We start from the raw sequence: 27294 nt of genomic DNA, 5'->3' as shown, positions 1-27294 counted from the left end.
TCCGGAGCTGCCCAGCCCTGGCCAGAGCCAGCGGGAGAGAGAGCGCGGCCTGGGAGGCTGCGGGCACCAGGTATCCGCCTGGAGGAGGAGGGTGATAACAGCGTGTGTGGAAGGGACGTGGAGGCCCTCGGAGAAAAGGCACTGGGTGGGGGACAGGCCGTGTTGGAGGGTTAGGGGCCAGGGGCAGGGAGAGTGGGACTTTCCTACCAACACACACCAGAGCCTCCAGACAGCTGAGCTGATATGGCCCCTAAAAATAGCAGTGGAATTTGAGACCTGCAGCCCCCGGCCCCACAGGCCAGGATCAGGACAAGCACATGGGCCTTCATGTACACACACACACACACACACACACACACACACACACGAGCACACACGAACACTCAATCACAGCAGTGTTCTCAAGAACACGCAAATCACAGGCTCACCCCAGCCATCTAATTACTGCGGCAGAGGCCAAGACGACCTCTATCGTCGCTCCTGATACAACCCAGAGGGCCCACTGCACCCTGTGCCCAGGCAGCAGCCGGGCAGCCCTGTGCAGTCCAGCGGGAGCAGAGATCCGCACTGTCGGTCTGAGGCCCCCTGTTGCTGCCTCGCCGTGATGAATGCACCGGGGACATGCGTGGAATCTACCGCACTCTGTGTACACATCCTTCTCCCCACACAGCCAGTGACTGCGCAGGCACAGAGGAGGGCGGGGCGGGTGGGGTGGGGTGGGTGGGCCTTGGCTTTGAAGACAGAGGAAATTGTGGGTGTCTGGCCAATGAGCAAGGGCTGCCGGTGAAAAGCCAGGGCTCCTCATGAAGAGAAACTGGCCTGGCTCTCCAGTTAGCATCACACGGTGCCAGACCTGGGCCGCGGGCACCAGAGAGGCCGACATGGGAGCTGGGAGCAGGGGGGAAGGAGTCAAAAGACAGGTCTTTTGAAGCTGTCTCAGAAGCTCTCGGCTCTGCAGAAAAAAAGGAAACAGTCATCGCCTCCTTCCTCTGAAGGAAAAAAATGAAAAAAGGTGGGGGTGGTGGTGGTGCTTGGAAGCCCTGCAGCAGAGCTGTCTCCTAACCAGTGTGCAACCAGAGTGCTAGAGACCCCAGGCCTGACACCCAGCCAGTCCCGTGAGGCCAGTGGGCAAACAGTATCACTTTCCTTGGGAAAAGGCTGTAAACTGCCCGAGCGGTCCAAAGCCCAGCTCTGCCTCCTGCCTACCACTCACTGCAAGCACAACTACACAGAGCCGGCAGGACACTGGGCTCCTGGCTCCGCTTTCTAGGAGTGGTGTGTCATCCCGGGATGACCGTCTGTCTGCCCCTCCTGGGGCATGTGCTGTGTCTCGGTCATCCCATCCTCACGGCTTGCTTGACACAATGGGGCCAACCTCAGCCGCACACTGAAATCCCCTGTGGGACTTTAAAAATACTGATGCCTGGACCCTCCCACCACCCCACACACACGCTCCGTTTCTGATTTAATCAGTCTGGGAGGGAGGCGTGGGCACTGGGATTTTTTTAAAGCTCCCCCAGGTGATTCTTACATGCAGCCAAGGCTGAGAACTGCTCAACTCGGAAGCCAACATAAGGCCTAGTGCCGAGGTGCCCATTTGTTCAGTCAATGAGTGAGTCAGCGAATGAATGAATGCCTTAGCTGTAAAGTCCACTGTGACTGTGGGCAGGTGACATAAATTTCCCTCGTCTGTAAAATGAGGATTGTAGTGCATGACTCTTACACGGTTAGCATGACTGGTGAAATCCCAGTGAGTGAAGAAAGAGCTTTCGTTCTCAAAGTGTGGTTCCCAGATCTGTAGCATCAGCGTCACCTAGGAACTTACTAGACATGCAAATTCTAGGGCCCCTTCCAGACCCCCGGAGTCAGAAACTCTGGTCATGGGGACCAGTATCTGTGTTTATTTTATTTTATTTTTTATTAATTTTTAGAGAGAGAGAAAGGAGGGGGAAAGAGAGAGAGAGAGTCCTGTTCACCCCCTACCAGGGGTTGAGAGAGAGTCCTGTACACCCCCTACCAGGGGTTGAGAGAGAGTCCTGTACACCCCCTCCCGGGCATGTGCTCTGACCAGGAGTTGAACCAGCAACCTTTTGGTGCATAGGACATCGCCCAACCGAGCACACTGGCCAGGGCCAGTATCTGTGTTTTAACCAGGCCTCTGGGTGATTCTGAGAACCACTGTGTTAAAGGGATTATTCATGGTTGTTAGTGAGACTTCCAGAGGCCAACTGCCTGGTTCATTCTCTGATCTCCCATAGAGTAAACTATACAACTTAGCCTTGTGCTACCATTTCTTCACCTGTAAAACAGGAAGCATAATAGCATCTACCACATAGGGTTACTGTAGGGGGGACATGAATTAGTACTTGCAAAGCTCTAAGATCAGTATCCAGGACAATCGCTTTCAATACATTTTAACTACTATTATCTGTTATCATTAAAGGGGGGGGGGGAGGCACATCATAAGCAAAATTTCTAGGTCACTGGAGCCCACCCCTTTTAAGGAACAAAACATTTTCTATCTTGAGTAGTTTCCTAGATTCCAAATTCTATTCCTATTTACAATCATAAAAATAATAAACGTTTTATAGACTCTCTGTCTTAAGTAAAACACTCCGAACTCATCTCAAATGTCTCAAAAACTCCGAGCTTCCCCTCTTGAACCCAATCATTTCCACTCCATCCTGTACTGAAGGGCATGTCGTCCCCACTGCGGTGACGCCTGACTTCACAGCCTGGCTTCTGCCCCTGCCACCCGCCACCCGCCAGCCACTCTCCAAGGACGCCAGCCCTATCCAGACACCACAGTCAGCAAGCACCCTCGCTATATGCCCATGTTAGGCAGGCCAGGCACCCCTTGTGTCTGGATATCTGCTTTTTCATTCTTTTGTCCCCTACTCCTGTCACTCTGCCTGTCACCATGCCTGTCTCCAGCAGTCTCACTTCCTTATATATGCTGTTTCTGCCAAAGGTTAGAAAACCAGATAACCACGCCTGGGAGAACAGAGTCCAGAGCAGAACAAGGGGAATGTCAGCAAGACGGCAGGCCCTCCTGTGAGTGAAGGACCTGGGCTTTCACACGCAGACGTGGTGTCCACTATATTGGCAGCTCAAGGTTTCCCGCCATTCAGCCGTCCTCTAGAAGATGACTTCTGGGTCCCGGAGGTGTCCCTGTATCCGCAGAGTCTTGTTCTGAATTACTATTACCCATGTGCCCATCCACTCCTCTTTTCTGTTCAGATGACTAGATCCTGTCCATTCTGCCTCTGAGATGATGGGTGCTACTGATGGAGAGCATCTCAAATCAGGGTCACCTTCCTGAGTGAAAAGATCAGGCCTCTTCATTCAGAAGGGACACCTCGGGCCCTCACAACCCGCTCAGTCCCTCTGCTGCTCAAAGGTCGGTGCTATCTCAGGTCCGTGCCTTTAATAAACTCAACCTATGGTTCTTGGAGTCACTCCCACAGCCGGCCAGACACGCTCAGGCCCCTCGGCTTGCCTCCAAGGACAGCCCCAACCTGGCCCCTCCTTGCACGTCACAGTCGCTTCTCCATCTCCTTCTCCCCAGCCCACCTGGCTCTCACTCTCTCAGGCTGACGTTCCCACAGTCCCCTGCCCTCCTCACCACCGGAGCTTAGACTTGTAAGTGCCTCTCCTCCAGCCCCTCTACCTTGTCAACCCTCCCCATCTCTCTGCCGGGAGCCGGTCCATCCTTGCTGTTTCAAGGGACCTGGCATATATGGCATACTGTTCTTAATATGTTTGCTCACCTTCTTGGCACTATGTGTTTTAACCAAGGTCACCTCTCTGAGAAAGGTTGTTTCCCCAGGTAGGGATTTTCCCCTGAAGTTAGGAAGGGAATAAAACCTCTTAACTAAGTGCCAGGCGGGTAATTAATCACTTTAACTATGAACAATCATGCTTAAGCTACATAATCTTTGCTCCCTGGAATAGAGATAAGAAACGCCCTAACCTTTGTAATAGAGATTGATAGGATTGAATCAACTGGTATAAATACAGATGTAACAAGACAACAGGAGACAGAACCTAGACACAGAACCTACACAGAACCTAGACACAGAACCTAGAGACAGAATCTAGCGAGAGAACATGGCAAAAGATCCTGGACAGAACCTGGCTACAGAACTTGGTTGGAGAACCTAGATAGAACCTGGCTGAAGAACCCGGCTACAGAACCTGGCGACCGAACCTGGCTGGAGAACCTAGCGAGAGAACATGGCTACAGAACCTGGCTGGAGATCCTAGGCAGAACCTGGCTGGAGAACTGGCTACAGAACCTGGCTGGAGACCCTGACAAGAGAACCCGGCTATGATGACCACCTGAACACTGCCTCTGTGTCATTCCTTCTTCGCCGACTCCGTCCACACCTTTGGGGACCCCTGGATCTGCTGGGGTTGGACCCCAGCATCTCTCAAAGTCCATCTCGAGTCTCCCCGCCTTTCTGAAGCCTTCCCTGAACCCCAGGGCCTGCATGGTAATGCAGTGCAAAAGCGTGGACTCACAGTCAGACACACCTGGGTCTGAGTCCCAGCTCGGCCTCTTAGAGTTTCCTCTTTTTGAGGGGTGGAGCTGTGAGAATTTTAAAAGAAAATACATGTAAGCACCAGGTGAATTGTAGGTAAAGTCTAAGTAAAAACCACAGCACTCAGTGTCTACACCTAAATATCACCACACACCTGGTGGTTCTAGATTATACTCAAATCAATAAGGTACTCTATTAGATACAGTGGAGTCACATACTACATGGGGTTAGATTCTAAAGTCAGCATGTTAGGCAAAAATAGAACATAGTCAAAATTACCTTTAAAAATCCCTTACCTGCTCAAAAACACATGGTTTTGTAGATACTATTCTATATATTCTGCATAAAGGCATAATGTAGGCAGTCAAGGACAGCTTATAATAAACACACACAAAATACAATGTTTACAATGTTAGACTACAGAAATATAGTTTATTATACAAACAGATACTTGAATGTATTGGAGTTTAAGGTGTAGATGCCATGACTACACAGCATAAACTAACGCTTGGATAGGAAGCTCTTTGTGTCGTATGTTTTAAGCCTTCTCTCCCTGGACAGCAGGGACCACTTCCTACCTCTGTTAGGTCTCACCCCACTCCCCAGCACTAGGCACAAGGCTGGTGTTCAATAAATACCCATTGGAGTTAACTAACTGATCTGAAAGGCACAGGGACAATAAGCCAGATAGCACAGAACGGGGAACAAAGGGATATCCAGACAGATTAACAACTTCAACTCCTCTGCTGTCCCATGGTGGGGGGAGGGGGCGGCACGGGGGGCGGGGGGGCGTAAAAGGTCCTTGGATGTTTCAGGCACTGGGCCAGGCGTGGTGGCTGAGCAGAGGTGGGGGCATAGGCTAGACAGGAGGTTCTGAGAAGTAAATGTCTTTCGCTGACTCAACTAGCAGTGCCCTGTAGTACCCCTGGGTGAACGCTGTGGGGAAGCACAACGCCTGCTTCCTTCCAGCCTCCTCACCACGAGGCTGTGAGCTCCTGAGGCTGATGGAAAGCGAGAGTCTGGAAAACATTGAGACTGAGTTTCTCACTAACATCTTAACGAAAGGATACTCCTCCGACCCCATGTGTCTCACTGGTTCCCCGTTAAGTCAAAACGCCTTTCAAACAAACAAAAAAAAAGACTATAAACACCGTTTCCATACATGTACACTATTGTGTGGTGCTTGTGTCATTACTAATTTGCAATGTATAAACTGTCACTGAGAGAACTCTTTACTTGGGGACGTTGGGGTGTCGCGTTTCAAGCACTCAGCTCTCGGGGCTGAGGAGGGCGCCCCACCAGCCGGGTGACAGATGCCTGCTCTCGGCCCTCAGCACCGGTGCCTTCCCTCTCCAGAGAAGGGTTACCCTTCATTCCTTATGTGTTTGTTGGTTGGTGTGTAATATATATCTTCTTTTTTATGGAGTGCCAGTTTTAGTAGAAGTACCTGGGACCCTCTGAGGCATCAATGTGTTTGTTTGTTTGTTTGTCTGAAGTTTCACTGGGCACTGATGACCAGATGACCAGTGGGTACCAAAGTGGAAGAGGACGGAGGACCCCCTTGAAGAGGCCTAGGGACGGCCACAGGGAGGGGAAGGAGGGGGGAACCTGTCTGGGCGAAAGACGCACGCCCAGCGCTGGGCCCAGGCACTGGGACCTTGGGGCAGACAGGCCAAGGCTGGTGGCTCACTGTGCGCCCGGTGCGCCCCGGCCCCGGCCCCGGCCCCGCCCGCCGGCTGGCGCAGGGGCGGAGCTGAGGGCGGGGCCAGGCCGGCACATGCGCTGGAACCCAGGCTGCACCCGCCCTGCAGCGCCGCTGGAGCCCAGCAGAGGGCGGGCCGCCCCTTCTCACCGGCCGCACCGAGGCCCAGGCCACCGGATTTCACCTCCGCGGGGCTGGCTCCCGGGTCCCACCTCCAAGAGGCGCCCCACTGAGATCTCCAGGCTGAGGGGCCCGGGGCCAGCTGCAACATGGCCTCTGGCTTTACCCTGGAGGGCAGGGCCAGAAGAGGCAAAGATGAGCTCAGCGCCGACTCTGCTTTCATCACTGCTTCATCCCCAAAGCCCTTCCTATAGCAGGCACTCAATAAATGCTTAGGGATGAAATAGAATGAATGAATGAATGAATGAGTGGATAAACCGAAGACTCCAGCGACACTTTGAACCTGTGTGGTGGGCAGAGGTCTGGGACAAGCAGGAAGGTCAGTGGACTGGGGTGGCCAGGCCCAGATCACTGCCCCAGAGGTGATCCCTGAGGCTTAGGGCTCCACACTCCCCAGCCCGGCCCTGGCACACCCAAAGGTCTGCTCAGAGCCTGGTGACACCACACCATCTCATGGGCACAGAGCCCACGCAGGGATGTCTGGGCTTGTATGCTCTGCTAAGACCAGGCGTCTGTCCCTTCAGAGTCAGGTCCTGGCTGCCTTCAGGAATCACCTGACTGGCAGCTCGCGTAGCCTTCAGTTCCCGGAGGATTCTTCAGCTGCTGGGGATTTCCTCGTCGCCCTGGGGATTTCCAAGCTGCCTCTGCTTCCTCAAGCTCCCACAAGGCCCAAAGCCAAGGGCCGGCCCTGAGGATGGTTTCCCAAAATCCTCTTTGGGTCAGTTCTGAGTCTACTAAATGCCCCGCACGCATAGTCCCATCCCCACCCTCTCTGGCAGACATGAGAGAATGAACATAATGAAGTGTTGTTCTCTTTTCCACATAAATGACAACTCTTCTCCATTTCCACAGAAGAAAAACAGGAAACCCAGTTTAAGGGTTAGCCACACCGATTTAAATAAAATATCGATAAGGTTGTCTTGTGTTAGGGGCAAGAAAGGAATATTGGGGACTGGCTATGGTTGTGGGAAATATTGATCGTGCTCTGTTAACCAGGATTGCCTTGTGCTGGTTAAAGAGGGGACGTTCTAACCTGGCTGGGAGTTGTACACCCTTGGGATTTGGGAGTCAACCTTGGAATGCGGTCCATTCTCATGGAAAGATTAACACACCGATTGGAGTCCCACTCCAGCCTCCTACTTCCCCAGGCCTGTGGTCCCTACTTCCCCATGCCTATAACCCAGTTTCCCTGTGTGATCTGTGTCCTACCCTATATAAGCAGCTGGTTTATGGGGGGCAGGAGAGCAGGTTTTTGTGGACGACCTGCTGCTCCCCCATACTGCCGGCAATACTGGAATAAACAGTCCTTTTCTGAGCCTCTGAGTGCGCAAGGTCTGTGCTTCCCGCCGCCGACCTGATTTCTGCCGTAACATCTAAAGGGTGAGAACTGGAGGCCTGTGATGCTTATTCTCAAAGTCAGAGGCTTTAGATCCGCCTCAGGTTCCTCCAAACACTGGACGTTCAATAAACGTGGGAGGATCTGTGTGTGCACTTCTGGAGGCCCCTCTTGGGCCTGTTTCGAGAACTCTTTGAGGTAAAAATAAAGCACAAACCCAACCTCCGTAGAAGCAGGAAGGAAGAAGTAAAAGCTCCGACTTTTCCTACCAACCCACCACCCCCACATTAACAGCCCCGGCCAAACCCACTGGGGCATGTGAGCACCTGTGCCACAAAGCTGGGCAGAAAACATGCCTGGCGAGCGGGGGAGCACTGCCCCAGTTGCGGTGGCTCTCGGCCAGGGCCCTGCTGGCTCTGGGGCATCAGGATTCCAGAGCTGGTGAAGTGAAGAAACTGCCAGAGAGGACAGACTTCCTCCATGAAAGGAAGGGAACAGGCCACCCTCCCCAGCCTCACCAGGCGGCTGCGAGAGGAGACAGGCCTTCAAGAGCAGCTCGCATCTCTTTTCGGAGAGCTGCCTAGAGCTGCGCTAGTGAGCGTGGTAGCCACGAGCCATGTGTGGTTACTTAAATTGAAGTTAAGCCCTAGCCGGTTTGGCTCAGTGGATAGAGCATTGGCCTGCAGCGGACTGAAGGGTCCCGGGTTTGATTCCGGTCAAGGGTACATGCCCAGGTTGTGGGCTCCATCCCCAGTAGGGGGCGTACAGGAGGCAGCTGATCAATGATTCTCTCTCATCATTGATGTTTCTATCTCTCTCCCCCTTTCCCTTCCTCTCTGAAATCAATAAAAATATATTTAAAAAATAAAAACATACATTGAAGTTAAATAGAAACAGTGTTAATCTTCCTGATTACATGAAAATCAGATAACATTAAAAATTCAGTTCCTCAGTCCCACTGGCCGCATTTCAAAGGCTTGATAGTCACATGTGACTTATGGCTACCAAGTTGGAAATCACAGGCGATGGGACATTTCCATCTTTGCAGAAGTCCACCTGGCCTAGAAGATCCCCTTTCAGCTTGCCCTGCTCATGTCCCCGTGTGCCTGGCCTTCACCCCTAGGCCTCAGAAAGAAGTGGGGGAGGGGACTGTAGCCACTGTGACCACCCAGCCTGGGAGCAGAAGCCCCACGCCGAGGGGCTGAAAATCAAGGCTGAACAGAAGCCAGCCCCCACCCCGAGGCATCCCAGGCTTGGAAGAAAGCCTCTCAGTGCCACACAATCATGGCTTGTTTCTGGAGTCTCTGGACCATGCACGGGTAAGACATCTGGAATGTAGTGGCCTGAGGGCTTCCCCACACCACCCGCTGCTGGACTCGGCTGATATTAACGCTCCAGGAGAGGGAGGTCACAGCAGAACCCTGAAATTTCAAGGGCAAATAAGGCCAATGAAGCCTCACCTGGAGCAGCATGCCAGGAGTTCGGCCACGGGGCAGTGAGGGCCATAAAGGGACGCCTTCCTGTGTCGCCAGCTGGATGAACCAAATGAGGAAGAAGGGAAGGAGGACATGATGGAGAAAGGACATTGGGGCATGCTTGCCATGATAGAGAGACAAGCTCCCCCAGCCCTGTATCCAAGGGGCGGGGTGGAGGGGGATGAGGGAAAAGGGTGCAGATCTGTGAGTCTATCACAGGCACTTTATTTGGAAGGTTTTGCTACCGTTGTTAGAAAATCCAGTGGGAGCGTCTGGGCAAGCTCTGTGTGTGACAGGAGCAGCGGAAATCAGACCCAGGACCTGGCAGGTCGAGGCCGCCTCTCTGTTGGGTGCCTCAGCTCTGTCCTCCGTACCTGCTTAGCCTTAATCCAGAAGGGCTGTCAGAGGCAAGACAGGTGTGAAGGGAGACCACAAAAAAGTCAAGTTTGTTCCACTGGAACACAAATAGGCAGAAAGAAGTCTGGCATTCCAAAGGTATTGGCATCAGCCAAGAATCTGATGGGAGGAAGTCGCAGGAAAGTAGCACAGTTTTAAAGACTGGCATCAAGTTACAGACCAGAAGCTCAGGGCAAAGCAATCCCACTCTGAGGCTACGCTGTGGCCCTTGGGGACCCGTCCGAGCCTAACTTCCCTATGCCCACCTGATCAAAAGCACCGTCTTAAGGACAAGAGTAAAGCCCGCACCCCCAGCAGAGTGAGCCATTAACAGGCCTGCGGGCAAAGGACTCATCAAACTTCCAAGCACCAAGGGCTTCCCAACACTCAGAGACAGGTTAGTGATGATAACGATCATGCTAATCTAAGTGATTTTTATGTATTGATTCATTTAATCCTCAAACAATCTTACAAGGAAAGTATTATTATTATTATTATTATTATTTATTATTATTTTACAGATGAGGAATATGAGGCACAGAGAAATTTAATAATTTCCCCAAGGCCACCTGCTAGTGAGCAGCAGAGACGGGATTTGAAGGCAGGCGGTCTAGCCCCAGAGTCCATATACACCGATTATTAATAAAACATACACAGTCCTATGCGGCTCCCAATCTGTGGGCCCTACGGCCGTCTTCCTCCTCTTTCCCGCCCCAAAATGAACTGAAGGCACTTCCTACAGCCCAAACCAGCTCTTCTATCCAACTTCATATTTGCCGAGCGTCTGTCTCTACAGCAACAAGAGCTGCCATTTTTGTTGGATTTTGAAGAGAATGGGTGGGGAAGGAGATAGGGGACTTTTTACGCAGGGCCCCCTCTTTCAGAGGCACAGAAGAGAGACCGCAAAGAAAGACGCAGGGGCCAGGCAGAGAATCCAGGGCCCGGATAAAAGCTAGGAGAGTCTGCCTCCCCCCACCCAGAGCCCAGGCCCTCCAGTTTGAGGCCAGCTTTCCTCCGGACAGAGAAGGTGAGGGCTGGCTGGACTGGAAGCTGATTGCAGACGTGTTTTGGAAGAGTCTGGGACAAAAGGATAACCCAGACTAAAGTCTGTAGTGTGTGTGTGTGTGTGTGTGTGTGTGTGTGTGTGTGTGTCCGTTTCCAAGCTGGGTGTCCCTTCACAGGGCCTGGTTCTGCTACCCAAGCTCAGGGCCCTGGGGGAAGCGTGCAGGCTGCATGCATCTATGTGCCTGTGGGGATAGTTCACATCCCACCAGGAAGGGCAGGGTGGTCAGGCTGATACCCTCACCTTCCCAAGCCCAAGCCTCGTTCCTGCCTGCCACCCTCAGCCTCACCTGAACAAGAGACTGCTGTCATTGCCAGAAATCCTGACACCAGAATCATGCCAAGGGGGCTCTGCCAGGCAAGGCCAAGCGCTCAGGGGAATCAGGGTGTTTGCTGGTCACTGGATTGCAGGAAGACAGCCCACAGCGGTCCCCTAGGCTTCTCGGGCGGTGGGCCCATCTCCACGTCTCCGTTGATATTGATGCATGGCCAAGTGAGTGGGGACCTTATCCTGCGCCCGTGTGTCCTTTAGGTAACCTAGGCTACCGGCAGCAAAGGGTGCAAGGCTGTGCCAGGCCCAGCATGGGCTGGGTCTTCTGTGCCTGAGGTGCCAGGCACTCAGGCTCCTACAGCCTGGACAGCTCCGGGGAGAGCGAGGTAGGAGATACCAGCCCACTTGGGAGGAAATCTTTCACTGTCTGAAGCTGTGCTTCTGCAATCAGTTCAACCATCAAACCAGACCGCAGATGAGGGAGGCAGGGGAGGGGAGGGGAGGGGAGGGGCAGGCTGCAGGCCCCAGCAAGAAGAACAAACACAAGAGATAGTATCAGGCCCTTCCCCTCGATACATCCCTGGAAAGCTCCCCTGGCATCTCCAGACATTTTCCCCTTGTTGTGATGGGGCTGGACATGAAGCTGGGTATCACAGAGTCGTGCCTGTCTCATGTGCCTGACGGGGCTGTCACTGCTTGGCCTCCAGCCCATGCCACTCTGGGCTGAGCTCTCTCTTGCTGCAGATGTCTTCTGCTCTAGAGGAGGCAGAGGGCCCCTGATCACAAGGAGGCATCCTCAGCCTTTCTCCTCCACAGAATCAAGCCCAGTGTGTGTGACATGGAGCAGGTGCTCTTTGAGGCTTCCTGACACCTGCCTTGATTGTGCTAAGACTCCGGGGCCATTCACACTTGGCCTTCCCTGGAGTCCAGAGCCATGCCCCTTCCTGCTCCAACCCACCCCCAGCCCTCTTTTACCCGGAGCCAGGGGCAGCCTGTTCTGCTGCCAGAGAGAGAAAAGAGCTTGGGAAGTGAGGAAGCTGCCTCCCTGTGGGTACCCTGCACACCACAGGGCCTGGCAGTGACAGAAGTTGGGGAGGGAGAGAGGAAGTGAGTCAGCTCCCTGCAAAAATGGGAATGGGAGGGAGGAGCCAGCAAAACTATCCCAGGGGACAAAGGGCACAGGAGAAAGGTCACTAGGAAAGGGAACCAGGCTCACCAAGTGGAGGACAGATACAGGCGACACACTCAGCAGCGCCACCTCCTACCAAGGCTGGGTGCCTCCATGGGCCAGAGAGCCTGGGCCTGGCAGGCACAGCCCCACCTGAGGGCGGAAACCGAGGCCGCTCCCTTCATGACTCAGGCGTGGCTGGAGGAAGTGAGACCATGGCCATGATCTCTCCTCACTGAGGTGGAGTCTCTGGTGCCCAAGGCCTCCCATGACCTCTCCGGGAGCCCCACAGCTCCAGAAGCCCAGGTTCCCCCAGACCCGGCCCAATGGGGAGACAGATGTTTGCATCTCCAAAGAGGGTGGGGACTGAGCGAGGAGCTAGGGCGGCCCTGGCATCCACCATGGCCCTCTCCAGGAGCCTCTGCCCAGCCAGGAGCTGTCCCCGGGCTCCAGCTGCAATCTGTTGCTCTGACTGGGAAAAAGCCTGGCCGTGAAAATTCCCAGCCTGTGGCATTCCAGCAGGAAGGCGGCCAGGGAAAGCAGCAGAAGGGAGGAGGAAGCCATGAGCCCTGAGGGCCACATTCCGCCCCCTCCCGAGACCTGCAGCCAGCAAGACAGGCACATTCCTCCAGGGCCCCCTGGGGGATCTTAGGCAACAAACCTAAGGCAACTTACTTAACCTTCACCCCTCTGTAATCCATATTCCCAGGGCTGGACACGGTGTGACCCGGCATGTGCTTCTGACCCAAGCTGTGCCTCCGGGGGCTCCAGTGCAGGGGCAGGAGACAGGCCATCCCCAGGAACCCCCCCTCCCAGAGCCCCTTCCCCAGGCTCCTGCTCCTAGACGCCTGAGCCCATCTCTCCTCCACGCCTGTGGGAGCTGCCAAGTGCCAGGGACACAAGAAACAGAGTCATGGTAATGTCTGCAGACAAGTCACAGCCCACTGTGGTCCCCCAGGCTTCTGGGGTGGGGGGGCCCAGTTTCCCTCTGGCCTCTATTGAGGCAGGGCATGGTCATGTACTGCAGACAGGTCACCCAGGCCAGCGGGGAGGGTCTGAGGAACCCAACCTGAGCTACACAAGGAAAACTAGACAGAGGATGGGAAACCAATTCCTGACTAGAGAACCATCTTCTTCAAAAAGGAGCCCCTGTTCTCATGATGTGCTCCAGCCCTGGAGAAAGGAGACAACTCCGTAATTGCAATCTCGGTGAATGCTATGAAGGAGAAGGACGGGGTGCCACCAGAGTGCAGACCTGACCGGGTCGGGGAGGATCAGGGAAGGCTTCCCTGAGGAAGTGATATTCAAACCGAGCCCATGAGTGTGAGGGCATGAGGGTGGGCAGGGGAGAGCATTACTACGGACGGAAGGAACAGCAGGAGCGCAATGGCAACAGCAAATGAGAACTCTGCACTGCACACCCACTACCTGCTAGGCACCCTGCCAGGCCGTGCGCCTTGCCTTCCCCCACAGTGCGCGCTAGGAAACAACAGTATCCGCCCCGTGCAACGGAGGAGGACCCGTTCGTGGTCAGAGGTGACAACGGGGATCCTGCCAACCCAAGGGCTGCGGCGGTAGGTACTAGTATGTCAGTAAGGGCCAAAGAGGTGAGGGGGCAACTCGCCTGCCTTCCAGGATCTCACGGGGGAGATGCAGAAGGGGCAAAAGTGCACCCTCCACCACTTCTGGGTGACGCACCCAAATGCTGCCAAGGCAGATGCCGCCACTCTTCCTCGGCCTCTCCTGCCAGGACCTCTCCCAGCTCCCACCAGGTGAAACCCTGCCTGCCTGCCCCTCGGGCTCATAGCCTCTGGTTGATCTTCAGGAGGGCCTGAGAGCAATGGCCACACCTTCTACGCTCACCGTCCACAGAACAAGAGCAAGGGTGTAGTCACTCTGGCTTCCCGTCCCTTCTGGAGAAGAGGCCTCTAGGGCAGCAGGAATCAGAAGGGCCAGGCCTGGGCTAGGCTACCCAGGCACTGCCTTCCCCTGCCTGGTACAGCAGGTCCTCCAATAATGTCATCTCGTGCAGCGTCATTTTATTATAACACTGAGGAGATGCGGTAGGCACGTAACTCTTGCTTATGTCAATCAGCCTCTGCTAAAATTGGTCTCATTATCCGTCGTTCCATCACAGTTCTAAGAACCCATTGATGACATTAAGGGAGGACTTACTAGAGAGCACATTAGTGAAGAGCAAGGAGCTGATGCCCTGAGTTCAGATCCTGGCAAGTCATTTAACAGCCTTGAAATCTTAGGTGGTTTACTTGACCTTAACCTCTCTGTAATCCAGTTTCCACACCGAGGAAGTAGAGATTATTATAATACCTAAAGGGCCGTTGGGAAAATTAAGTGAGTTAATATGTATAAAACACCTAGAACAGTGCCTGATGTGCAGCAAACGCCAGCCATAATCCTCATCCTTGCTGTTTCCATGCCCTTTCCTCAAGGCCTTTCTGCTCAGCTGAATCTTTATCAGATCAATTAAACACCACTTAGGCAGCACGTGTGTGCCACACACTCTACTGGATGCCAGACAGAACACTGGACAGGCACCCTCCGTTCTGCAGAGTGGCCGGGCTGAGCCGCGATGGGGAAGCATGCCATGCCCTGATTCCGAGGAACATATGGCGGGAGATCAAGGGAGCCAGAGTGGTGACCTGGGTCTAAGGAAACGGTTTCCCGACCAGACTACAGCCAACAACTGAAAACAAAATAAGCTTTGCTGACACTGTCCCCTGTATTTAACAGAACAGAAGCTGCTGCCAAACACCACGCAGGATTCTAGGGTTGGCTGGGGTCCGTCTGCCCCCTCCCCCTCCAAGCTGCTCAGCAGGAGGCCGGGAGCCATGAAGACTCCACTCCTTCGCAGTGCAGATCTGGCATGGTGGGCGCCCACAGAGCCAGCTGCTGGGTGCCTGGGGCACAGCCGTACCACTGCCCAGGACTGACAACGGAGGCGCCAGGCAGCCTGCCCAGGCAGCAGGGGTGCCCCCACCCCAGCTGGGTCACCGGTCCCTACCCCCACAGATGCTGCTCTCACCCCAGGCTACAGGGAGGAGAATCCAGCAGCTTGGAGTAGTGGGGTGGCGGGAGCCCTGCTGGCAGGCAGAACGCGTGCTTGTGGTTTCTGGGAAACACTGTAGAGATTTGCAGCATTTTTAAAATACTTGTGTTCCCACCCGCCACACACCCCCCTTCACCCCACTCCTCACCCACCCCCCAGTCTGGGTGTTTGCATATCTGGTATTTTCCAGAACCATTTCAATGTAAATAAGAGAGATTAGAAGGGAGCAGAGGGCAGGGTGGCCAAGGGGATCTGGGTGGGCCAGAGGGGTTCTGGCCAAGGCCCAAGGGGCCAGGGCAGGCTACCTCAACCAAGGCCCTGCCCCCGCACCAGGGCTCCAAGCTCTGCCTGCAAAACAACCAATGACCATGGCATGTACCCACACCCAGTTCAATGTGGCCTGGGCACTGGGCCCACCACCCACGGGCCGGGTGGTCAGGGCACATAGGGTGCTGCAGTTTGTCCAGCATCTCACTGGGAAGAAGGCAGAATGAGGACAGAGAAGGGAGACCTAGCAGAATAGAAATGACCTAGTCCACCACTCTATCCTGCTGGCCTTATGTAACCTCCAATCCAGGGTAGATAACCTCCAAAATGTCCCTAAAAACCTTTCACCCATCAGTTCTCATGCCCTTGAACCTACCCATTGGCCCCTCATTTCCAAAAGAACTCTGTTTGAGTCCTGCTTTGAGCCCCCAAGCCAGGGCTCTCACATGGGGAGACTGATGCCAGAAGTGCCTGCAGCTTTGGCACAAAATGAAGTAAAAATGTTCTGTTTAAAAAACAAAAACCCCTCCAAGGATCATTTAGAGCAACATGAGGAACAGAAGCATTCTAGAACTCTGAGCCCAGGCAGCACCCAGCACCACCAGAGCCCCTGGGGAAGCCCACTGGCCGGCAGCTGGCCCAGAGGATCTGGAAGCAGCACCATTTCGAGGTTCCTTGGAATCTGCAGTCCCCACTCCTGACAGCACCTGTGGACAAGGCTGCTGAGGCTCAAATACTTTCCACCCAGGGGTGTGGGGCTTCCACTATGGCAAAGGGACCTGCCCTTCTCCCCCAGCCAGGCAACCCTGTCTGGCCTGTCTCCATGCCTACAGGCCTGAGAAGCTGGGCTCTAAGAAGCTAGGAAAAGCTAGCGGACACCCAGGGGCCCACCTCACCTTTAAGCTGGCTTTTTAAAAAAACAACAAAAACCTACAGTGAAAGAGTCTGGACAAAAGCATCAGGAGTCCCTATTGGAAAGAAAACCTTACCAGGAGCCATGATGGGAGAACACTAGGCTGGATTAATTAAGGAGGCTGCAAAATTACTTTCCCTGGATGTCCTCAGAGACTGGGCAGAGAGAAAGATACTAATCTTCCTAGGCATTTCCGACCTGCCAAAGTCTGCCAAAGGGATCTCACCGCATACATACAGACTCTTAAATAAAGACCCATAAAGGAGAGTACACAAAGTGAAAAACAAGGCTCCCTTTCTCCTTCTCAGAGGATGTGGAGTGGGTTAGTTGGGTGTACGTCCTTCTTTGATTTCATCTTCTTAAGTTCTGAGAGGACAGAATAAGGCCCATTTATAGAGAACAAGGGTCCCATCCTCTCAGAGGCCTCTTCTCATGGCCACGTCCTCCTCCCCACCCCACTGTTTACCTGTACAGACACCTATGATAGCAATGATGCGCGGAGTTGCCTTTCTTTACTTATGCTTATGCTTCCTCAAGGAAAGAGTCTACTTTATTTACTTAACCCCCCAGCGCCCAGTACAGTGCCTGGTCCTGTTCAAGGGAATGAGTACACGGAGGCTCACAAAAGTTTGGTGACTTTGGTAAAACTCAAGCAGATCTTTCTGGTTCCAAAGTCCATGTTCTTTCCACTATGACATGCACTCTCCTAGGTTCCCCTGAATGTGCGGGTGGTTTAGATGGATAGGATGACCTCTTAAGGAACCTCACAGCCCTGTGACTGTTGTGGACAAACCCCAAGGTCCAATGGGAGAAGACACTCTACCACAGATCTCCAGCAAGTGCCTGATAGCTCCACAGGGCGCAGGAAACTAGATTTGACTGGGAAGGGGTGGTAGGCCTTCCTTTAAGCACCCCCCTCCCCTCCTACCACAAGCTCATAAACTCAGGAAGCAGTGCTTTCTGGGTAGGGCTCCCATGCAGGCCAGCTCCTCTGGCTCTTGGCAGCAGGAGAACAACCTCATTGGCCAGGGTTTAGCCAGGTGGGCTTTTCTGAGCTCAGCAGAACCATCGTACGTTCACAGACAATCCACTTGGCCTCCAGGATGGGCCTACTGAGGATACAAATGGAAGCGACCAGCTCTCCCTATTCCCAGACCTTAGTCCCCACCCGGCCCCTACTCCTTCTCAATGGGCACTGACTTTCCTACCCAGACTCATGGAACTGGAGAGAAGAATTTTGATCCAACTGGGGTTTTAAGATCCACCCCTTTACCAACACCTTCCTTAATCTCATCAGACTCAGGGAACTCTTTTTGCCTTTAGAAAAGTTAAGAATAATTTTCTCAAAACAGATGCCCCCAAAACACTTTCCCTGAAGAATCATGGAAAGAATTTAGCATCCTCCCCCAAACCTGGTAGTCACACTTACCCCCTCCGCTCCTCCTTCCCTCACCCTAGTTGGTCACCAAGACTCTAGAGCAGGGGCAGGCAAACTTTTTGACTCCAGGGCCACAATGGGTTCTTAAACTGGAGACCAGAGGGCCGGAACAAAAGCATGGATGGAGTGTTTGTGTGAACTAATACATGTTAACACTGCTGCTGGTGAAGGAGCAGAGGGGAGAGCAAGAGAACCCTCCGCTCTTTCGGCTCCGCGGGCCGTAGTTTGCCCACGGCTGCTCTAGAGCCTACTTCAGTTGCTTACATCTGAAACCTCTTTCCATCTCCAATGCCTCTCTCTAAGTTCAGGCCTCCATTCACTCTACTAGGTTTACTATAAGAGCTCCCTCACGATCCCCCCCTTGCTATACCCGAAAGGATTCCCCATAAACAGCCAGAGATTTTCTAAAATCTGTGCCTATCACTCCCCGATTAAATGGCTACGTGCCCTTAGGTTAGAGTGTACATTCCCTAGCATGACTCTCAGGGCCTTGTGACCTGGCCCCTGCTTGCTTCTCTTGCTGCTTCTCTCAATAGTGTCCCCCTATGCTGTCCCCAAGCCTTATCCCCACGTGTGTCCATCTCTCTCTGATTTGTGTCTATTACAGTCCTTTCCTTCCGTTTGCCTCCCCTATATGTCAGCTCTCTCTCTGATTCATTCCAAAGACTAGACTTGAAGTTCCCTTCTGTGCTCCCTAGTACCCCGTACTGGTCCTTCGCTGACCTTCTCAAATGGCAATGTCATTTGATGACCTGCTACTTGACCATCTCTCCCACTAGGCTTTGAGTTCCTTGGGGGTGGGTGTACATCCTTCTTTGATTCCATCTTGGAGGTTGGGATTGTGTGCTGCACACGGCTGGGTCCCAGGGCCTACCACACAGGACGTGCTCCACAAACGTGTGTTTAGTAGACAGATGAGTGGAGGAATAGATGGCGGAAGAAGGGCTGCTTCTCTCAGACTTGCTGAGTGATTTCTATCAGGTCCCAAGTCTATCCGACGACTGTGGCTCACCCCTCCTCCCAGTGGAGCCTTGTCTGGCAGCTACAGAGACATATGAACAAGGTGTGAGCCAAGCATTCTGGACACACAAACCATGTGAGAAGGAAACCCAAGGGGCTGTCTCTCCCTGGGGCCTTCTGAGCAGGCCATGGACAGGAGCCATGGGGCCTGGCCCCTATCTGTGTGCAGAAAGAGAACAGATGGCTAGCCAGCTCCTTCAGAGCTCCCTGGGGACAGGCAACGTGTGGACACAGTTGATGGATGGCCTGACAGGCAGGGTGGCCACCAGAGCTGTCCCTGTGGGGCTAGAGTTGTCAGGGTACCCCGCCCGGGAGCATGGAGGAGGTGGGAAGGCTCTTTTCTTGGCATGGGACTAGGATTAGAACTGCTGCCAAGAAAAGGAGCAGGAGTAGGAGTGGGAGGAAGAGGAGATAGAGGATAAGAGCCTCAGTCGAGGCTACAGCACTCCCTCACCAGCTCCGGGGTCTGTCTCAGGAAACCAGAATGCCAGGCTCATTCTGCTCCTCTCCATTGTGGCCTGAGACCCCACCACCTACCCAGGTAAGAGGAGACGTGGGGCTTCTTTCAGCCCTATGCTTCTTGTTGTCCGGTCAGTTCTAGGAGACTCATGAGGAAGGGACTTTCAACTGTGTCCCCTGCTTGATCTCCGAGGTGGGGGAAGAAGTCCTCTGGGCACCAGCTGGGCTTGCCCCATGGGCCAGAGCAAGCCAGCATTTCTGAGATACCAGCTGGAAGGTGGGATCCACCGGGGTTTCCAAAGCTAAACCATCCACTTCCCCAGGGATGCAGTAACAGCAGCTAGTTGGGAAGGAGAGCGGCCGGGAAACATGAGATGCCAGGATGATCCTGTGCTATAAAGAGAAGAACTGAACAGCACCTGCGATGCCAAGCCCTGAGCCCCACAGAGGCCTGTGCTGTGGTTCGGCGGGGACCTGGCAACAATCCCCAGGGGACTCATTCTTTAAGAGGAAGAATGTTCTATCTGTTGAAGGCAATGTTAGCCTGGGAGAAAGTAGGCAGACGTGGCAACATGGTGTGGTCTTTGGTGCTGAGATAAAGACTCCCTCTAAGCTGGGGGAAGTCCCCCAAGTTCAGTGTAGCCTGGTGGCTAACACAGAGTAGGTGCACAATGTATTTCTGGAATTAATGCGTCCAGGCCCCTTCCTGGATTCTACGACAGGCTCCCTCCCACTCACTACCCCTTCCTGACTAGCAAAGCTGCCTGACCCCACCAGCCCCCGGGTAAAGGAAGGTCTGGAACCCAACTCCAGTGCTTCCTGCCAGAGTCTGACCCTGCGGCTCCCAGGCCCTCCAGGCCCGACATGCTGCTAGGCTAAGCAGCCATCTGAGCAGCCACTTCCCCTCCCCGGGAGAAAGCTAGGACCGGGACTCTGCCTGTTTCCTTAGCATTTCCTCCCACTTCTGACTTGGATACATCTGGCTGGTCACTTAGGGCTGAAAGGTCCTAGCCAGGCCATGTGCTGGTCAGGCTGCAGGGACATGTACAGTCCTAAAAGCCACAGCTGGAGAGAGGGGTGATCAGAGGCCAACTTGTCCTTCAGGGGTTGCCACCAGGCAGAGCATTCCAAACTGGTAAGGAGCCAACCTATCAAGAGACCGCTGGGGTTACAGATCTCCATCTCCCTAGAGACCATCTTTCCAGGAGTTAAATTGGGTAGGTCCTTGGGAAGTAAACAGGTATTTGCTAAACTGATGGATACCTTTAACCTCAATCTCTTCTGGGCCTGTGTCACCCTCTCCCACTTTTGCTTTGTGTGGGCAGGGGTCTCAGGGATAATCAGGTCATACTATCTCTGTAGGCTTATTCCCTGTTACTTTTCCAGGTCCATGCATTGCCTTCCTCCAGGAAAGATAATAAAACTCTGGGAGCACAAGTGATCTGTATAAATCAGATCGTCACTCCCCTACGCTTCAAAACATACAATGGTCTCATTTCAATGGGGTTAACTCAAAACTCCTACCACGATTTATAAGGTCTTTCATGATTTGGCCCCTGCTTATCTCGGCAACCTTACCTGGTATTCAACTCCTCACTCACACAGGGGCAAGAGGAGGCCTGAGATCATCTTCCCAGGAGCTACCAAAGCAGCTGTCCATCCTAGATGTCCCATGACAGCCCTGATTTGACATAACTTATTTTTTTTTCACCTCCAATATCTAAATAACATGGAAATCCTATACTTTAGTCCAGAATATGAGATTGTCTGTCTCTCATATCTGGAATTGGCATGTGTTAGCCTCCATGCCTCAATTTTGGGCTCAGGAAATATGGTGCCCAAACCCTAACCCCCGCTTGTATCATGAAGCTTGTATGACCGTGTATAGCCCCCACCTGAGGTGCCTTCTCCCCACCAGCCAGGTAAATGGTCCCTGAAGCCCACGGAGTGGCCAGGCTTTACCGCTCACACACTTGCTAGGCTCTCACTACAGCTCTTGAGTACCCTGATCATCCACCTAAGTACAATCACAGTAGACATCAACAACCCAGTCCCTGCTCATCCCTCGATGCCCAGGTCCCAAGGGAAACACTCACATCGGCCGGCTCCCTGCGTGGTCCCTCGCCACTCCGCAGCCAGCTCCGGCTGAGCTCACTGAGCTCTGGGATGGGTTGCACCTTGAGCCGCACGCTGTCCCCTGACTGCCGGATCATCTCCACAATCTCATCCCTGGACTTGCTCTCCACGTTGTGCCCATTAATCTCCACCAGACGATCACCTGGCACCAGCCCCAGGGCCAGGTCCTTGGTGCCCGCACCAGGCTCAGCAAAGTGAACCACCCTCCGATAGACCTGGCCCTCGGGGCTCCGATCTAGCATGGTTGTGCGACGCAGGGAGAAGCCAAAGTCTCCAGTGGGCCTTCGTTGCAGCTCCAGCTCCCGGAGGGCAGGGGGTGGCGGGGGCACCACGGGGGGCAAGCGCAGGTCAGCCGGAAACCGTTTCATCACCAGCTCAGGGACTTGGGACCGGGGCCCCGGTCGAGGGAGGCCTGGGCCAGGATGCTGCACCAGTTGTCCCTCTAGAGTCCTCACCTCCACCTGAGGAGATGGGGCAGCAGAGTGCTCCGAGGGGGTGGAGGTCTCAGAGGCGCTCTCGTCCCGGCTCCGCTGGGAGAAGGAGAAGCGCTTGACAATCATCTGGGAGTTCTGCTTGGCCAGGGAGCCGAACTTGGCCGCCCGCTGCAGCACGGAGCCCCGGAAACTGCCTTCCTCACCCTTGAGGTCATCGCTGGAGCTGGCTGTGCTGAGGTGGCCCGAGTCCAAGATGATGCTGCCCCTGTTGCTGTCGGAGTCAATGTCAGTCAGGTGCAGGTCGGAGCCGCTGGCCACCTTGATGGGGATGGGGTTGGAGATCTCCAGGCGCATCTTCGATTCACGCTTGGAGGAGCGGTTCAGGTTGAAGAAGCCGCGCCTCAGGCTCATCTCCTCCAGGCTCCTCAGCTCTGCCGCCGACATCCGCTCCTTCTTCTCCTTTTTCTCCTTCTTCTCCTTCCGCCCTCCATCTTTGTCCTTGTCTTTCTTCATTAGATTAAACATGGTGGGGGTGCTGTTTTGGGGGGGGCACCCCCAGAGGATTATGGGTGCTCAGCACAGGGCCTTTCTGTTCCACCTTGCTGCTGCAGATAGAAACAGAGAGAAAGAGAAAGGTGATTCCAGCAGAGCCTCTTGCCCGTCTCCAGTCCAGACGGGGCCAATTACTGAGCACAGCTACCCCTCACAGCGATCTCTGCCAGGTTCTCTGCCTCCCACAATACTGTCTCAGTTAAGCGAAGCCTCAGAACACTGCTATGAGGAGGTCTATTGTTACCCCCATTTTACAAATAAGGAAACTTGAGGTTTAGATAAGGTGGTAAAAACCCAAACTCCAGAGTCTCTCATTTCCTATGATCTCTGATAGGCCCAGGCTTGGGTGTGCATGGAGGTGGCATCTGCGCGATCTGACCTCCTGGCCAGGGGATGCCATTAAGCCAAGTTGGGACTTGACTGAAGATGCAAACACAAGGGAAAAAGAAAAGAGACTCTGTGCACCATCACCTCCCACAGCCAATGTCCCTTAAGGCAACAGACATCGCATGCCCCTGGGCTCTTTCCTAAGCCCGGTATCCCTAGAACAGCAGCCTTAGCCACTGCCCGACAGAGGAGGACCTCAAAGAACCAACACTTGCTTAATGGCTACCACTTGTCAGGCATAATGCCAGGCCCTTTACACACACTACCTCGTTTGAACTTCACAGCATCCCTGCAAGAAAAGTATCATTATCTCTACACATGAAAAAATTAAGTAGATGTTAGTTGTCCAATAGCTAATAGGTGGCACTGTCAGGATTCAATGGCAAACATTGTTTTCTTTCTAGGTCCTGGGCACCCAAATTGGAGCCGGGAGGGAAGTGAGGGGAAGTTCCAGTCTGGACAGAGGACAGGCAGCTGTGTGGTGGGGATGGGGGAGGGCGGGGAGGGGGTCGACTGGATAAACAGGATCCTGAAAAACTCACATCCGTTTCCCCAGACCAACACCTAAATATAGCCTCAGGAGGAAAGTTGTGGCGGGTGAGAGAAGACCTCAGCTCCAGGGCACGTGTGCCTATGGCGCCAACCTACTCCCGCCCCAATGCACACCTGACCGGGACAGGAGTGAGAAAAACCGATGGGGGTGGAGTGGAGAGGGCCTTTCTCGTTCTAACCAGCAGGGAACAAGAGGTGGAAGTAGGCCATACCAGCTAATTAGAAGCAAAATGTCATTTCTGTTCTCTCTCCATGAAGGCCTTCCCCCTGAACTCTAGATGCAATGACCTACTGCAAGGCCCTGGAGCGGCCTTTCCTTTCTGTGTACCCCACCCCCACCACCAAGCAGGCTCCCCATCCTACTGAGCGGGACCTCCAACCCAGATACAGAGCCTAGAAAGGGATCAAGGCCAGGAACTCCCAAGGGCCCAGGTACACCGGCTAACTGCCCAGCACTCTCTCCCAGTGGCTCCTGAGAGAGCAGTGTATCCTCCAGCAGCACTAGCCAAAAGAAGTATAATTCAAGTCACATATGTAATGTAAAATTTCCTAGCCGCCGCATTTTAAAAGGTAAAAAGAAGCAGGTGAAATCAACCTACCCGATATTCATTGTCATCTTAATATGTAATCTATATAGAAAACACTGAGGTATCTTATAGCCTCTTTTCCATGCTAAGTCCTTGAAATCCAATGCATATTTTACGCTTAGAGCACATTGCGATTCAGACCAACCACATTTCAAGTATTCATCAGCCCCAGGTGGCTTGGCTAGAGGATTGGACAGTACAGTTCTAGAGAAATCTTCAGGTGTAGAACACATCCAAAGAGGTGGGGAATCTGGTCTGGTCACTAGCTCCCTGCGAACCTCTCAGGTACCCCCTTTCTCCTCCACCTCCGTTTCTATCTGGTAAAACAAAGTTCCCTCTGAACTTTTTGGTTCCAAAGGCTCATGCACATTACCTGGGTGTAGGAAGACAAGGAATCTAGGGCCCAAGAGGCACACAGCCAGGGGCAACCTTGGCCAGATGGGTCTGGGCTGACTTGGGTTGGGGAAGTGCCGAACAGCAGACATCTTTTTAGGGCAGTGATGGCGAACCTATGACACGCGTGTCAGAGGTGACATGAGAACTCATTTTTTTGGTTGATTTTTCTTTGTTAAATGGCATTTAAATATAGAAAATAAATATCAAAAATAGAAGTCTTTGTTTTACTATGGTTGCAAATATCAAACAATTTCTATATGTGACACGGCACCAGAGTTAAGTTAGGGTTTTTCAAAATGCTGACACGCCGAGCTCAAAGGTTCGCCATCACTGCTTTAGGGCTATCCTTTGACATGGGGAGTCTCTCTGTCTCCTCCTGAACCACTGATGGGGGTGTGGCATAGACCCACCACATGCCAGGACATAAATAAGATCTTCAGCTGGTTGCTACCCACCTTACCCACCACTACTTGCACTGTCTTAAAGGGCTGGTTTGGAAGAGGGCTCCGGGGCCACCTGAGGGAAAATGAATAAAGAAACCCACCTCGGGGACCTGGCGGGGACGAACGAGTATCTCCGCCTCAACTCAACCACAGAGAACCCAAATGCCTTCACCGCTGTCCCACCAAAACACCGTTCGGTCTCTGATTCTCACTCTTCAATCCTTACACAACCGTGGCTCTTTGCTGGGGGCTAAACATTTGAGCAGTATCAACAGAAAAGAGGCCCCAAATTCTAGAATCTTTGGGCTAGAAAGGTCCCTGGAAAGTAATTTCATGTAAACCCCTGTCTTGGCAAAAGCTTGCCCCTCACTGTCATTGTGACAGGCAGGAAGACAGACAGTCACAGCAGCAGCGCAGGGGACAGTGCTGGCCAGAAATGTTAGGGGATTTGGTATCTAGGCCTGGATCTGTCAACAAGTCACCAGGGGACCTTGAGCCTGTCACTTTGCTCAAGGTTGAACTAGGTGATCTAGGTCCCTTCTAGCTCTAAAATTCCAAATATCTAAGTCTCTTGTGGACACAGGTTAGTTATTAACTTTCTGCTAACGTTACCCCTTCTCATCCCAACCCGGGGGCCTTTGGAGACTGAGTCCATTTCAGCCCTTCATTCATCCCCCCTGTGTTGCCACTGTTATCTGACAGCTCACAAGGTACCCATTCCCCACTGTCATCTCTACAATTGCCAGGCCTGGCTGAGGTCGGGGTTCTCTCCAGGGCCAAATACCTGAAGCTACCTATAACCTTCCCCTTCTGGGTCAGACCTGTAGTGCAGCTCTATGCTCCTCAGCACCCAATTCACTAGAGACCTGGGCTCTGTTGTCTTTTTGTAGACCCCGGACCTTCCAGCATCTGCTGTCCTCGTGTCCAACGTCTCCAGTAGCAATGATATCACCACCTCCCCATTCTCCATTCCAGGCTGTAGTTTCTACCAGCCCCCCTTCGTCTCTTACTCTCTCCAACCTTATAGTTTTTCTGACTTCCTTCTCTGCCTTTCTCCCCTCCCCCTACTCCAGGAGGTCTTCCTAATTTTAAGGGAAGAAAAAGTATGCATGTAAACTAGAGTATGTATGTAAATTAGGGATGTACCTAAATCATCGTGAGCCTACTATCTTCAGAATCAAAGCAAAGTACCATTGACTCAGTCAATTCAATTGCTTTATCACTTTAAAACAGAAAGCATTTTGAGGGCAAGGACCATTCAAATCAAATATGCATCTATCAGTTCACCAACAGGCGAAACAATTTACACATTCATATAATGGAATACTACTCAGCAATAAGAAAGGAGAAACTAGCCCTAGCCGGTTTGGTTCAGTGGATAGAACATTGGCCAGCGGACCGAAGGGTTCCAGGTTTGATTCCAGTCAAGGGTATATGCCTCTGTTGCAGGCTCCTCCCCGGCCTGGGCCCTGATTGGGGCTCGTGCAGGAGGCAACCAATCAATGTGTTTCTCTCACATCTATATTTCTATGTGTTTCCTTCTCTCTTTCACTCTCTAAAAATCAATGGAAAAATATCCTCGGGTGAGGATTTTAAAAAACAATAATAAATAAATATATATATTTTTATAAAAGCAACTACTGATACACACAACAGGGATGAATCTCAAAAACATTATGTCAAGTCACAGTAAAAGAAGGCTTTAACAAAAGAGTACATACTGGTATGGTACTGTTTTTAAAATATATATTTTTATTGGTTTTTAGAGAGAGGAAGGGAGAGGGAGAAACATCAATGTGAATCGAGCATCGATGTGTCCTGACTAGAAATCAAACCAGCGAACTGGCAGCTTTTCGGTGCAGGGGATGATGTCCAACCAACTGAGCCACACTGGCCAGGGCTGGTATAGTACTATTTATATGATGTTCTAGTATAAGCAAAACCAACCTAAGCTGGAAAAAAACTCAGAACAGTGATACCTTTGGGAGGTGGGAGTATGGATGGCGGTGGGGATTGCCTGAGAGAGGGCATGAGGAGACTTTCCAGGGTGATGCTCATGTTACATATCTTGATAGGGGGTTGGATCAACAGGTGTATATATTCATCAATAGTCATCAAATTGTGCACATAGATTTGTGTATTTCATTGTGTGAAATATTCAATCAAAAGAAAAAAGAATTGTAAGTAAGTATTGAACTCTAGTTAATAATATGTATACTAAAGTATTTGGTGCAAAGTATGATGTCTACAGTTTACTTTGAGCTGCATAAAATATGTAAGATAGCTTGATGAATAGATCAAGGGATAAATATGTGATAAAGCAAGGACAGTGCTAATTGTAAAATCTAGGATATGGGGGTTGTTCACTATAAAATTCTTTAACTTTTCTAAATGCTTACAGAGCTTTATAATAAAATATTGGGGAAATATGTATGTATCAAGCACCTATTAAATGCAAGGGATAGAAGATAAATAAAACTAATGAAAGAGCTTAGGTTTCAGATATCAG

At 52.5% G+C, this 27294-nt stretch overlaps 1 protein-coding gene across 1 annotated transcript in view; it reads right to left on the bottom strand.

The window, feature by feature from the left end:
• Positions 1–27294, bottom strand: part of MYO18A (myosin XVIIIA) — a 96579-nt gene that overhangs the window by 63477 nt on the left and 5808 nt on the right. Inside the window, exon 2 of the mRNA XM_081109558.1 lies at positions 21395–22473. Coding sequence (XP_080965684.1) covers positions 21395–22393 — 999 coding nt within the window. The 5' untranslated portion in view covers positions 22394–22473. The remainder of the gene's footprint in view (positions 1–21394; positions 22474–27294) is intronic.

The sequence above is a fragment of the Myotis nattereri genome, assembly GCF_964212035.1.
Source record: "Myotis nattereri genome assembly, chromosome: 16".
NCBI classification, from domain to species: Eukaryota; Metazoa; Chordata; class Mammalia; order Chiroptera; family Vespertilionidae; genus Myotis; species Myotis nattereri.
Note: the sequence above shows the minus strand (reverse complement) of the source record. Positions and strands in the feature narration are given on the sequence as shown.